This window comes from Bison bison, unplaced genomic scaffold, assembly GCF_000754665.1.
Source record: "Bison bison bison isolate TAMUID 2011002044 unplaced genomic scaffold, Bison_UMD1.0 scf7180017864482, whole genome shotgun sequence".
Taxonomy (NCBI): domain Eukaryota; kingdom Metazoa; phylum Chordata; class Mammalia; order Artiodactyla; family Bovidae; genus Bison; species Bison bison.
The window spans coordinates 6,284,000-6,298,135 of record NW_011495042.1 but is presented as its reverse complement, the minus strand read 5'-3'; the positions used below and the strand labels follow the sequence as shown (position 1 = coordinate 6,298,135).

Genomic DNA, 14,136 nt, shown 5'->3' with positions numbered 1-14,136 from the left:
CCTTCCCCTTTCTGGGCCTCAGTTTCCCAATCTGTGAAATGGGGAGGCTCCGTGAGGCTGGGGGCGAAGTCAGCACTCCTGCAGGTTGACGGCTGAGGCTGAGCCAGTCTCGGGTGCTCTCAGCAGCGTGGGCTCTCCGAGGGGGTAGACGTGAGCCTCCATGGGGGGTGGGGAGGGCCGCACCCACAAACGCGGAGCCCAGGAGGTCACAAACCCTGTCCCCGGGAGCTGCCGTGCGGAGAACAATTCTCCGGGCAGAACTCACTTTCACTAGGACCGCAGAGTCCTCGCTCATTGTTTCGACCTGGTTCCTGGCAGAACAATGCTGGGCTTCCTGGATGACCTCATGGGGGCGAGCCATCGGACCTCGGAGGCCGGGCCGGTCAGCGTCTCCAGCCGAGCCTGTCCTGCCCTTCGCCACGGCTGCCTTGGGTGACCAGGAACAGTGGTCTGACCAAAGAGGACAGGCTGGGCGCCTGGCCCACAACGGCGTGTTGTAGCCGTTGGGAGCTGTATGTGCACAAACGCCTCCGATTTACTACCTCTTGAGAATTTGGAGGGTCTGACCCCAGTGGCCTCAATCCCAAAGGCCTCGACCACAGTGGCTGGACTTGAGAACTGCCACCTGGAGCCCAGACTCCCATATTCTGCAGGCCCTTTCCCCCCGGACCCCGTCCCTGCCAGGTCCCCGGAGGCCTTTGAGCCCCTGTCATGCTCGAGTTAGCCTGAGTTAGGAATGGATAACCAAGACAGAAGGATCCAGACCACAGGCTTCAAACAAATGATTGGATCTTTAAAAGGTATACCTCTTCATGGAAAAGAATTTTTAAAAACCCTGTAAAATTAATTTTCGCTTTCTTTTCAAAAACAGCTATCCCTAGTATTGAAATAGTGCTCTCAGCACGCCTCTTCTTTGTTTGTTCTGGTGCTTAGTTGTAAACATTCTCCAGGGCCAGGATGGTATGTATGCTGTGTGCTGGGGCAGACAGTACTTTAACTGATCCTAGGCAGCCTCATCACTGAGCCCGTGGGGTCAGTGCTCAGAAGAGCCCCTTCAGAGCTTATCAGAGAAGTTCAGGAGACTCTTCCTGTCTGCCAGAGGAAGCCTGCAGTCCGTGGCTCCGCTCGCCCTGCCCCAGCCTTTGAGCCGAGCCCTGTGACTCTGGGCGCTGACTGTTGCCCCAGTCCCCAGGCCCAGCCCCTTCAGTCTCTGCCCTGTGGCCCTCACTTCCCCGTTTGTCTTCACCTACTTCCCTAATCTGTCAGCCTGGCCCAGTAGCTTGAAGCCGACCATAAAAGCACCAGACCTGATTTCCCTTGTGACCAATCTAGAGCGAGGGATCCGAAACAGCTGAGCGGTTGAGAACGTGGACTTGAGAGGCCAAAAGAGACCTGGGAGCCATGGGAGGCTCAGGCCGCCTTTCACTTGCTGTGTGACCCCAGGCAAGTAAGTTCACCACTCTGTGCCTGGTCAGCGAGAGGCACCCATGGATGGGGTTAACTCCGAAGATGCTGGGTGATCGTGCACGCTGGGTGAGCGTGCATGCCGCCAGCACCGTCAGCGGAGCGCCCTCTCTTTTCCTTTCCTTTAAACACTCAGGGTGCCAGTAAGGGAATAATGTCCCAGTGTGGCCAGTGTTTTCTTCAGTAATAGCTAATGTTTATTAGTCACTCGTATGTCCAGGCACCGTGCGCCCATGTCTTACAGGCGTTGTTCTGTTTGATCGCTATGAGGCGACTTTTGGGTTTAACCCCATGTTTTAACCAGTGCGGAAACTGAGGCACAGAGAAGGCTGTTAGTTGCCCCAGGTCACATGGCTGAGTCGCGGCCTCTGTGAGTCCAGAACACTGGCTCTGAAGCGGTCGATGGAACGAGGAAGGGAGAGAGGAGGCGGGACCCCTGCTCTGGAAAGGGCTGGCAAGGGGTCCAGTCGTACGCTTCTTTCCATGGATTCCCAGTGGGCTGGGGGCCGTGCAGCTGGCAGGCTCCCGACCTGGGAGATGAGTGGCTCTGTGTCCAGCTCCCCACCTCGTTCTGGGATCCTGGGAGTCGCTGGCCTAACCCCCCAGAGGTCAGGCCCAGAGATGGATCGAATAGCCTGGCTGTGCGCTAGGCCCTTTTAGGGTGGGGGAAGTACCCCAAAAAGGAAACAGAAGAAGTTCCTGCCCTCTTACTTTAAAAACTTGTAGGGATTCCTGAGGGGTTAAGTCTATGACAGCGGGGTCAGGTCTGTGACCTGGCTCACTGTCCCTGAGGAGAGAGCCGGGTGGGACACTGTTTACTTGAGAAGGTTCCGATTCTGCAGGGAAGGGCGAGGCAGAGAGCCCCCCAGCTTCTGAGCGCAGTTAAGGGGAGGGCCCACAGCAAGACACAGCTGGCTAGCGCAGGGGCACTCGCGGTCCCCAGCCCCCGCCAGCTCCGCAGACCTTTCCCCCTGGCTTCACTGTCCCCGTTGGCAAACCCTGCAGAGGCCCCCATAACCTTCGCCCTGCTGCCTCTAGCACTGAGCACACCAGCTGGGCACTCTGCCGCCAGCCTCCTTCCACTCACTTCCCTGCTTGCGCCTCGACTCCCCGTTTGGAAAACGGCCCTAAAAATTCCTGCTGCAGTGCTGAGGGTGTTTGAGGAAGGAATAGAAAACTGTTTATAGGCAGCTCAGCCCAGATTTTAAGGACTCCAAACTCTGGTAGCTTGAAATTAGGAGGAAGCCAAGGAGCGTCTTGGAACCCCACAGCGTTGCTGGTGCAAGGTGAAATCTGAGTGCGTGCCTCAGAGGACGAGGTGACGTGCAAATCCGTCTTCAGGTACAGCTGGTTCTGGCCTCCACCCAGGCAACGGGGCACTAGGAGCCTCGTGTGGGAGTCTGGTCCCAAAGCCTCTGTGTTCAAGTGGATTCTCTGATCACTTGTAGCTGTAATAAGCAAAGAGGAAGTTCTTAAAATGGGGAATCATGTATCACAGTCGCTGCAGAGTAGCCCTGGGCCTGGCGCCAAGGGAAACAGCACTTGGCCGGCAAGGCGGCGGGCCGCTGGGCCGCCCGCAGGACGGGCTTGCCCCCAAGTGCTTCCTGCAGCAGGGGGCGCGCGCTTGGCGGGTGATGGGCAGCAGTGAGCGAGCCGCACGGGGAGTCTGCCGAGATGGATGGGCCGGACCGGCCGAGGGACGCTGAGGGCAGAGCTGGGGGCCCCGGAACACCACGATCGCCGTCGTGCCCGGCTTCGTGACTTCAGGAGCGTCAATTGGCCTCTCTGGGCCCTGCTGATCTTGCCCTGTGTAGGACCAGGGCCCTCCCTACCCCAGGGGCAGAGTGGACCCTGTGATAGTTATAGTGGGGACGATGGCGGTAATACTGGCGTGCACGCTTGTGCTCAGTCACTCGGTGCTGTCTGCCGCTTTGCGGCCATGTGGACTGTAGCCCACCCGGCTCCTCTGTCCGTGGGGGGTCTCCAGGCAAGAATACTGGAGCGATTTGCCGTGTTCTCCTCTAAGGGCTCTTCCTGACCCAGGGATCAAACCTGCGTGTCTGATGTCTGCTGCGTTGGCAGGCAAATTCTTCACCACTGAGCCACCTGGGAAGCCCAGGAATACTGGCAGATAACCAGTGGAGGGGTGTCTGCCGCGGGCACCCCCACAGCATCCCTGTGAGGTGCCACAGTTATCCCTCTTCACACTTGAACACACTGACCCAGAGGGGTTGAGCAACTTGCCTAAGGTCACTCAGCTGGGAAATGGCCCTCAGCTTCCAGGCCGAGGCTCATGCTTTGATTCCTGCAGGGCCAGGCTGCCTGCAGAGGCCTGAGGCCTCCATGCAGGGAGTCTGAGGCTGAGGAGTGGGCTGAACACAAAGCGGTTCCGTGGGGCCAGCATCCCAAAGAAAGGCTGTGGTGGGGAACGTGTGTCTCCTGCTAGGAGAGACAGAGCGTTGGGTAGGAGGGCATTGGGATCTGAAAGTGCTTTGTGAGTTGCTTCCAGCTGCGTTTTGAGAACAGAGTGTAGGGGTGGGGTGGGCAGAGTAGCAGCAGGGGGGACCTGGGCAGAGGCTGCAGGGGATGCCCGTGGAGGGCTGTGGGGCCTGCGCCCGCTGGTTGCCAGGGTGATGGAGGCACGTGGGTGGATGCCAGGAACATACAGGAGGCCACATCTGCGGGTCGTGCTGCTGTGGGCTTCCACGGGCTCGGGGCTGGTCGGACGCTCCAGAGGGGCTTGGAGAGAGCCCCCCTCCGAGGGGGAGTCGGGGTTGCCTGCCCGCGGGTCTGACCTCATTCGGGCATGCGTGCGTCTCGAGTAAAGCATGGGCAGGGCTGAGCTGTGTGTTCCTGAAGGCCAGCGAGCTTGTGATGGGGGCAGCCACAGGTGGGGGGCGGTCCCTGAAGTACGTCTCCGGGGACACCTTAGAAATGAGGAGTGGGGGGACCCCAGAACACCAGGACGTGACGGGCCTTTCCCCTGCTCCTGGCTCAGCTACAGGCGTCAGTAAGATGAGTTCCTGGGTGTGGAAAAGAGGGGTTGGAGTCTTATCTTACGTGGAACCAGAGAGCCTGGAGCCGAGTGGCTCAGGGAACTTGTTTTTTTGCCCCCTGCCTCACGTTTCAGGCCTTCCCAGGGGGCGCTAGTGGTAAAGAACCCGCCTGCCAATGCAGGAGACACCAGAGACGCGGGTTTGATCCCTGGGTCGGGAAGATCCCTGGAGGAGGGCACGGCAACCCACTCCAGTATTCTTGCCTGGGAAATCCCATGGACAGAGGAGCCTAGCGGGCTACGGGTCCAGAGGGTTGCAAAGAGTTGAACACGACTGAACCGACTTTGCACACACACGTTTCCCGAGGGTTCTCTAGAGCCAGAGGGGGCCGTGGGCCTGGGCCCAGAGCGCAGAGCCAGGACTCAGGGTGGCTTTCGCAAGCGCCCACAGGCTGTATGAGCAGCCACCGGTCACCACCCCCTCCGCCTGGCTGACCTGGTGAAGCGCCTTCCGGCCCCAAGATCCAAGGAGAGCCCAAAAGGGCGGCACCGGCCCGTCTTGATGAGGAGACTCCAGGGTCATTCCCTGGAAAACATGTCTACCAGGAGGGAGTGGAGTCCCACATCCTCCAATTATGCTGCCGTCCAGCCGGGCCACAATGGGCCCAGAGATAACCATCGGGGGCTGCAGAGCTCCGTGCTAGAACAATGCTGGCCGCTCGGGCTATTTTTACAGTAGCCGTGCGCTCGGCAGAACCCCGCGTAGCCCCAGGGGAGCAGGCGAAGAAAGGCCTGCGGATGCCCCACCGTCTGCGCTCCGGGAGACAGAGGAAGGCCCAGTGAGCCGCCCGGCGGCTCCAGGAAGCCTTTTCTCGGTCTGCTCACTGCCAGATAGCGAAACAATCGGGGTCCCCCACCCCGAGCCAGGGAGAGGAAGGAGGCATGGGGGAAGCGGGGATTCTGTTTTGCTTGCGTGCCTCTCCTCCTCCGAGCACGGCCCCGGAGGGCCTGGCTGCAGGGGCCGGGGCCAGGGGCAGGCCAGCGTGCCCTGCTCGCCTCCCCTGGTCCTTGGCAACTGTCACCTGGCCCGGCCGGACCTCCTTCAGACCCCGCGGTATCACAGGGTTGGAAAGCAGCAGAGTTGGGGGGTGGGGCCCTGGGCCCCAGCTACCTGCGTACCTACTCTGGGAGCCATCAACCCAGCCGTCCTTAGCTGACGACCTACTGTGCACCAGCTCGGGACACCCAGCCATGGGCCAGGCAGGTCCCGATGCCCTGCAGCCCCTGTTCTAGTTGAGAGGAGACTGTTAGCAAGGAAGCAACCGAGGCATTTTCAGCTAGTGCCACCCTAACTCAGTGCAGACTCAGATGCCCCTGGACAGGTCCAGGTGGCGAGCTGGCCCTGGAGCACCAGGGCGATGGCCCCCTCTGTCCAGCGGATGACCGTTGTAGGAGTGAGTCCAACTTGGGGTCCACCTTCCAGTTTTTCCAGGAAACCTAGAAATCTTGACTTTACCCCGGAATCTGAGAGTTCAGCACTGGCCACCCATTTGGCTTGTAAAGACAAGCAGCTGGCTCTGCATCAACAGCCTCTGCCTTCCTTTTCATTCTGAAGTTGGGGAGACTGAGGCTCCCCGGTCTTCGTGGTCCTCTGGCACATGGGGGTGGGAGACGCCTTCTCCTGCTGGGCGGGACTCGGATGCTCTTGCCCTCAAGGTCAAGCTGCTGGGAACACTGAGGATTCGGGGACCAGACGCAGTACAGAGAGGGGGCTGCCGCACTGGCTGGTGGTAGACCTCCTCTGGGATGGGGTCCGAGCCAGGGGGCGCTGAGGGTGAGCGTGAGCAGCTTAGAGGTTTGATAACCCTGCAGCCCCCCCTTGCCGAACCCATAGGGCAGTCAGTGGGCCGGGGCCTGGATGGTCCAGGGGTCAGGGTGGACCCGAGCACCGATATGGAGGGCTGGAGTCGTGGGAACTGCCAAGAGTCCTTCCAGAGTCCTGTGCCGGCGCAAATCCCTGTCCTGATTCTGCAGACGTGCGACTGGCTAAGAAGCTGCCAGTGTATTTTATAAGTACCCGTGTTCTGTATTTGACGGAAACCGTGTTTCCAAATATTGAAACACATACTTGGAAACACTGGAGCGTGAAAACATGCCAGCCTGAAGCTCTGTTCTTTAAAACCGTGAGGGATGAGCACCTCCGCTGGGCCAGGGCCTGCCCCGCAGCACCGGTTTCTCTGCAAACCTGAGATTCGGAGACGATTTCCAGAGGATACAGGCAGGCTGTGGTTTGGAAGCGGTGCTAGACCTGCGTGGAGGGTGTGTTCTGTGGAGGCGCTGCCAGGGCTGGGTGGTTTCGTGCTCATCTCCCTGCGGGTGCAGACTAGGGGGGTGGCATTCGGGGCTGGTGGATACGGTGCTTCTGTTGGACGGGTGCCTAGGGGATGGCAGCTGTCGGTCCCCAGGTCCTCAGGCCCCCGATCACCTGGGGTGGGGGGTCCGAGGAGTGGACGGACAAGGGGGTGGCCGGCCCTCTGCCTCAGGCCCGGCAGGTCAGAGGTGGCCCGCGGGGTCGTGCCAGGACGCACAGCCCGCCCCTTACCGACGCACGTCGGGGTCTGCTCTTTCCGCCATAGAAAGCGAGGAGGAGGACATGGCCACCAAGGAGAAGCTGCAGTGTCTGAAAGACTTCCACAAGGACATCCTGAAGCCGTCCCCCGGGAAGAGCCCGGGCACCCGGCCGGAGGACGAGGCCGAGGGAAAGCCCCCGCAGCGGGAGAAGTGGGCCAGCAGGATCGACTTCGTGCTCTCCGTGGCCGGTGGCTTCGTCGGCTTGGGCAACGTCTGGCGCTTCCCCTACCTCTGCTACAAAAACGGCGGAGGTGAGCCTGGGCTGGGCAGAGGGCAGGCTGGAGGGGTCGCAGGGGCAGAGCGAGGGGGCTGCCCACGCCCAGCGTTTCAGGCCTCCACCTCCCCCAGGTCAGCCCGCCTCCGCTCCCACCGCGATCCTCAGAGGCGGGAGAAGAGCATGACCGGGAACCCGATGGTGGTCTATCAGATCCTTCCTGTGTGAGCTCGAGCGGATTCCTCACCCTCTCTGGTCCTCCAGTTTACCTCTCTGAAGGTCGCCACAGGGCCAGGCCCGAGCCTCCGAAGCCTTGTAGCTCCGCACCTCCCCACCCTGCCTGACTTCAGAACGTTTTTACCCTTTGCTTTTGCTTTTCTAACTTAAACCAGTTGTAGTTCAAAGACAAGTCTCATGTTTCCCACGTTAAATAGAAAACCAGTGTCTTTTGCAGTAATGGACGGGTATCCAGGACCCAAAAAAAAAAGTACAACGAGGATGTTTTTAATTTTAATTTTTTCAGTTTTATTGAGTTAGAATTGACATATAGCATTGTTTTAGTTTAAGGCATACCAGATGATTGATGTCTTTACTGTGAAATGATCAAGGTGAGTCTTGTCGACATCCATCACCTCATATAGTCACATGTATTTTTTTCTTCTTGTGATCAGAACTGGTAAAGTTTGACACTTAGCAACTTCTTTTTTTTTTCCCCCCACCGCATGTGGGATCTTAGTTCACCAACCAGGCATCAAACCTATGCCCCTTGCATTGTGAGTACAGAGCCTTTGCCGCGGGACTGCCAGGGAAGCCCCTTAGCAACCTTCAAACACACCATCCAGTGCGTCGTGACTGGTGTGCAACCATGCTGTGCACGCCACGCCCAGGACGAATTTATCTTCTAATCGGAAGTTTGTGCCTTTTTGACCCTTTCGCTTAGCGATGGTATTTTCTAAAGTTCTCTGTTTCGTCAGTTGGTTAGTTGGTTGGTCTGTTCTCTCGGTTTTAGTTTGTTGGTTTTTTTTTACTTGCTGGAGGCCCTGAATTAGCATCCTCTGACGTCAGAGGAGTTCAGGCTGGGCAGCACATCCCGGAGGCCTGCTGGTCAGTAGGAGCTCAGCAGTGAGAACTCCCTCCCTGCTCCTCGTGGCGGCCCATGATCTGGCTGGTAGCCAGCAGAGCCGGGCATGTGTGTGCCGCCCGCCCGCCCGCATCAGAACCGCCTTGCAGGAGGTCCTGCCCTTGAGCCTGGTTTGTTAACCTTTGGGAGGTCTCAGGTGCCTCTGGGACTCTGATGAGTGCCCTAGATGCTCCGGAACAAAGCACGTACCCATAGGCCCAAGTCACCCACACTTTCAAAGGGTGTCCGGACCCACTGAAGCCAGTAGTGGACACCAGGTAGGAGCCCTCGCCCGACTCTTTGCCCCCCTCCCCACCCTGGCTCCCACCCCCGGCTGGAAAGGCCCATCTCTCGCTTCCCAGCACCCTTCCCAGCTGGTTCTCAGCTTCCTGCCCTGGCCGGGCCATGGCAGGCCAGCTGAAGGCTGCAGTCAGGAGGCCCATCTGAGCCGGGTGTGAAGGGCTGGGCGGCCCTTCTTCAGAGGGACGGACCTGGGGAAGACAGGCAGGCACAGAGCTTCAGCAGAGGCTCGGAGGCTTCACGCAACCGGGTAGGTTGGAAGGAGACAAGATGGCACCCTGGAAGGGTGGTGCTGGCTGGACAAGACTTTTCAGCCAGGTCCAGGAGTCTGCCCTTCACCCTCGCATCCGCAGGTCGGGAAGATTCCCCTGGAGAAGGAAATGGCAACCCACTCTAGCATTCTTGCCTGAAGAATCCCATGGACAGAGACGCCCAGCAGGCTGGCTGGGAGGGTTTGGGACGGAGAATGTGCCGGCCTGGGCCAGCCTGAGCCTCACCCGCTCTTCTCTCTCTGCAGGCGCATTTCTCATACCATACTTCATCTTCCTGTTTGGGGGCGGCCTGCCCGTGTTTTTCCTGGAGGTAATCATAGGCCAGTACACCTCTGAAGGGGGCATCACCTGCTGGGAAAAGATCTGCCCCTTGTTTGCCGGTGAGTACGGGACAGAGGTCAGCCGGGGCCTGGTGTTCCTCGGCTCAGCAAACGCTTATTGTGCACCTACTATTTGCCAGGTACACTGCAGCCTCACGCAGGCCAGCTTGGCACACGGCGGCTGCTGCTGCTCACGCCTCCCTGGGTTGTCAAAGGATGGGAGGCCCAGTAGCCGCTGAGCAGTAGGGTGTAGAAGAGAAGGCTTTCAGGAGCCCGACTGTCTGGCTTCAAGTCCCACTCCCTCGTTATGCTAACTCTCGTGACTTGGGGGAAAGTCACGTCATCTCTCTGTGCCTCAGCTTCCCACTATACACATACTTCTAGGGAAACGACACAGCCTCGTAAAAGTGCTTTGTACACAGAGGAAGCCCAAAGCAGTGGCTTCCCTGGGGGCTCAGATCGTAGAGAACCTGCCTGCAATGCGGGAGACCCAGGTTCGATCCCTGGGTCAGGAAGATCCCCTGGAGAAGGGAATGGCAACCCACTCCAGTATTCTTGCCTGGAGAATCCCCATGGACAGAGGAGCCTGGTGGGCTACAGTGTATGAGATCGCAAAGAGTCAGACACAGCTGAGCGATTAACACTTGTTATTGTTGTAGCATTTAGTCCTGTGCCTAGTTCCTGCTATGTCCTCATAAGATAATACTGTCACGATTATAATTGCCAGGGGTGGCAGAATGTGCGAGTCTGTTCACTCAGTCAGCCGTGCAAACCTACCCATCTGTCTATCCACTAACCCTTTCTTTTATTAAACTAGTCAGTAGTTACACAATCCATGTATCCATTCAACCATGCTCCATCTACTTATCCATCCATCCATCCATCTACCTAACCTTCCAATCAACCACGATCCATCCAACAAAGTGAGTGTCCATCCGTCATTCCAACATCCATCCATTCACCTGAGTCCATCCATCCATTCACCTGAGTCCATCCAGCCATCCGTCTAGGCATCCATCCATTCGTCCATTGATCTGTCCATCCCTCTATCCATCCATCCGTCTATCCATCCGTCCATCCATCCATTCGTCCATTGATCTGTCCATCCCTCTATCCATCCATCCGTCTATCCATCCGTCCATCCATCCATTCGTCCATTGATCTGTCCATCCCTCTATCCATCCATCCGTCTATCCATCCGTCCATCCATCCATTCGTCCATTGATCTGTCCATCCCTCTATCCATCCATCCGTCTATCCATCCGTCCATCCATCCATTCGTCCATTGATCTGTCCATCCCTCTATCCATCCATCCGTCTATCCATCCGTCCATCCATCCATTCGTCCATTGATCTGTCCATCCCTCTATCCATCCATCCGTCTATCCATCCGTCCATCCATCCATTCGTCCATTGATCTGTCCATCCCTCTATCCATCCATCCGTCTATCCATCCGTCCATCCATCCATTCGTCCATTGATCTGTCCATCCCTCTATCCATCCATCCGTCTATCCATCCGTCCATCCATCCATTCATCCATTGATCTGTCCATCCCTCTATCCATCCATCCTTCTATCCATCCGTTCATCCATTGATCTGTCCATCCCTCTATCCATCCATCCGTCTATCCATCCATCCATCCATCCATTCATCCATTGATCTGTCCATCCCTCTATCCATCTGTCTATCCATCCGTCCATCCATCCATCCTTCTATCCATCCGTTCATCCATTGATCTGTCCATCCCTCTATCCATCCATCCCTCCATCCATCCATCCATCTATCCATCCATTCATCCAGTCATTGGTCTGTCCCTCCTCCATACATCCGTCAGTTTGTTCAGCTCTCTGACTCACCTGACCATCCATTATTTTACCTATCCGTCCATACAGTCATGCGTGCCTCCTGCACTTATTTGCTGGTCCCTGTTGAAGGGCCCCTCCTGGCCCCAGGCCTGCAGATCCCAGGGGTTTCTGGCTGAGGGTGTGGCCTGGCGGGTCTGGCCTCCCTCTGAGTCCCGTCTCGCTCGCCCCCACTCGTAGGCATCGGCTATGCCTCCATCGTGATCGTGTCCCTCCTGAACATTTACTACATCATCATCCTCGCCTGGGCCATGTACTACCTATTCCAGTCCTTCCAGTCGGAGCTCCCCTGGGCGAAATGCAACCACAGCTGGAACACGCCCCATTGCCTGGAGGACACCCTGCGGAGGAACCGGAGCCTCTGGATCTCCAACAGCACCACCAACTTCACCTCCCCCGTCACCGAGTTCTGGGAGTAAGGCTGGCCTCGCGGAGGAAGGAGCGGGTGGGGGTGGGGGCAGAGGACAGCCCTTGCCCTCGTCTTCTCCCTAAGGGTGTGGGAGCCACTCCCTTGGGGTGGGGTGGGTGGAAGAGGGGGTACAGATTTGGAGATAAATCCATGCCTTTGGTCTCAGACAGGCCTGGACTCGAATCTCAGTTCTGCCATTTTACTGGCTGTTTGACCTCCAGCAAGTCACTGTCCCTTTCTGAGCCTCAGTTCCCTTAACTGTCAAATGAGGGCAATGAATCGTTCCTACACCCATGGGACCTCTGTGAGGATTGTTTCCCAAAGGCAGGTATATGTACTTATGTTGTCTGAAAATGATATAGTTTTCTTAATGTATTTTAGAAAAAAATATATAGTTAGCACATCAAACTGTTATTGCCCAGAGGGAGGGGAAAAAAGCATATAGAAGCTTGAAGTGGTTACTCAAGTGCACAGGTGAGTAGATAGAGTGAGACATATGTATCAGTTAGCATTTGCTGTGTGACACCCATCCCCAAATGGGAGCAGCCATTTGTTTTCTTTGGCTCGTGGTCCTTCTGCTTGGCAGTTGGGGGCGAAGCTTGGCTGGGCAGTTCTTCTGGGCTTTGCTGGGCTCCCACCTGGTAGGTCAGCTGTATGGCATGGGGGTCGCTCTTCTGGAGACTGGCTGGCTCTTGGCTGGGGTGCCACAGGCAGCTGGTCCCTATGGTCTCATCACCCTGCAGCGTAGCCTGGGCTTGTTCCTAGGCGGCTCAGCATCCCAAAACAACACACAGAAAGCCCCAGTGCGGGAGCACCAGCTGGAAAAGGTCCCGTTGGCCAAAAAGAGGCCTGAGACTAACCCAGACTCAAGAGGTGGGGGAATAGGCTCCGACTCGTTAGGAGAGGAAGGAGAATTACGGGCATGTTTTGAAGTTGCCCACACTACAGCCAGTGACGGCAGACACGTACGCAGGGGCCAGGCTTGGGGAGGGTGGAGTACAGAGACCTGCGGTCGGGTAGCTCTTTGCTGACATACAGGGTCGTCCTTCTAACCCAGTGCTGGGAACCCGTCAAAAATGGGTGAGTGCCTTGCTTTCCCTGATCTCCACGAGCTGTTAAACAGGTGCTCAGCAGCCCCTCCGACCCTGGAAGGAGCAGGCAAGGCCTTGTGTCGGGTGAGAGCCAGGGCAGGGAACAGTGTTAAGGGATGGCCTTGTCGCCGCCAGCCAAGACTCCCTCTCCTTCGTGTGTGTTATTTGCTGCATTGAGGAGCCTCTCCCTCTCTTAGAATCTGGCCCCGGTGCAGGCCCACAGAAGAGGGAGCTAAGCGCTGGCTGGTCCCAGCCGATCGTCAGGGCCAGTGTGGGGGACTCAGGCTGGAAAGGGTCACTCAGCCACTCGCCCAGGTAATCCACCTGCCCCTCCTGACCTCAGGCTTTCAGGATGTGCTCACGTCCCGGGACTCCTGCAAATGGGTTCTTTCCACGGAGGTGTTTTCTACTTGCAGACAAAGACCTCTACAGGCACATCCCCCCGCCATCCCTTGCTCCTCACACCCTGGACAGCTGAGTTTGCAGATAAAGAAATGCAGGCATTTCTTTCTTCTCACTTGAATGGGGCCAGAGGCCAGGACCCTGTCCATTTTCTGATGTGCCTGGCATAGCCTGACCACCCAGGGCCTGCCCCACCCAGGACGCCGGCACTCCACCCAGCCCCTCTGGTGCCCGCCAGGGCCTCGCTGCCTCAGGCACAGATTGGCCGCCTGGGAGGGAGCCCTCGCTCTGCCAGTACTGGCTCAGGCTGGTGCCTCTTCCTCTCTGTGCCTCAGTACCCTGAGCTGTACTTGGGGAGGTCATAATCTTGCCCTCCCAGGGTGGTAGGACACCCCCCCGCCCACCAACAGAATGAGACCCTGCATGGCCAGCCCTAAGAGCCTGCTTGATGAATGGGAGCCATCCCTGTCTACTTAGTGTCCCCATTGTGGATGAAACTGCCCCCCGCCCAGGGACACCTGAAGCTCAACTTCGGGGGTACTAAGACTGGCCCCTTCCCGATGCCCATGTGACCCCCCATCGCAGAGGGGCTGTCCCCTCTGTCTCAGGCCTGAGCCCTTGTGAACCGTGAGGTCCTCTCCCGTGCCTTCTCCCCTGCCTGTCCCCCAGCCTGGGCCCTGCTGGGGGACTCCAGGGCTCCTGCCTTCCAGAACCCCCATCCTGAGCACCCTAGCTCCCTTCCCTGGCCCTCATGGTCCACAGAGAGCAGCTCTGTCCAGAGGCTGCCCGCCACCCACCAGGCTTCCCCACCCTGCCGGCCTTTGCAGCCTCCCACGGGCCCTGGCCGAACGTCCACGGATACCCCAGGGAGGACTGTAGTCCCTGGAGGAGGAGGCTTGGCCGAGAGGACGTGCCTGCCACCGGAGGGGCCGAGGCCGCCTGCCTTCAAGGGCCTCCCCTTCTCTTGGGTGTGAAGAGGGCGAAGGAGAGAGAACGCCCGTGAGCATCGTCCCAGCGACTTGCTCTCGGCATTTCGTCCCCTCTTGGCCTTTTA

At 58.0% G+C, this 14,136-nt stretch overlaps 1 protein-coding gene across 5 annotated transcripts in view; it reads left to right on the top strand.

The window, feature by feature from the left end:
* Nucleotides 1–14,136, top strand: part of SLC6A6 (solute carrier family 6 (neurotransmitter transporter), member 6) — an 85,233-nt gene that overhangs the window by 39,925 nt on the left and 31,172 nt on the right. For 2 of the 5 annotated variants that reach the window (XM_010862487.1, XM_010862484.1), the window contains 3 exons: nt 7,096–7,341; nt 9,242–9,376; nt 11,361–11,595. In XM_010862487.1, coding sequence (XP_010860789.1) covers nt 7,113–7,341; nt 9,242–9,376; nt 11,361–11,595 — 599 coding nt within the window. In that variant the 5' untranslated portion in view covers nt 7,096–7,112. Of the gene's footprint in view, nt 1–62; nt 1,448–7,095; nt 7,342–9,241; nt 9,377–11,360; nt 11,596–14,136 lie in introns of those variants that run through there. The other 3 variants (XM_010862486.1, XM_010862483.1, XM_010862485.1) reach the window with 3 other exon arrangements.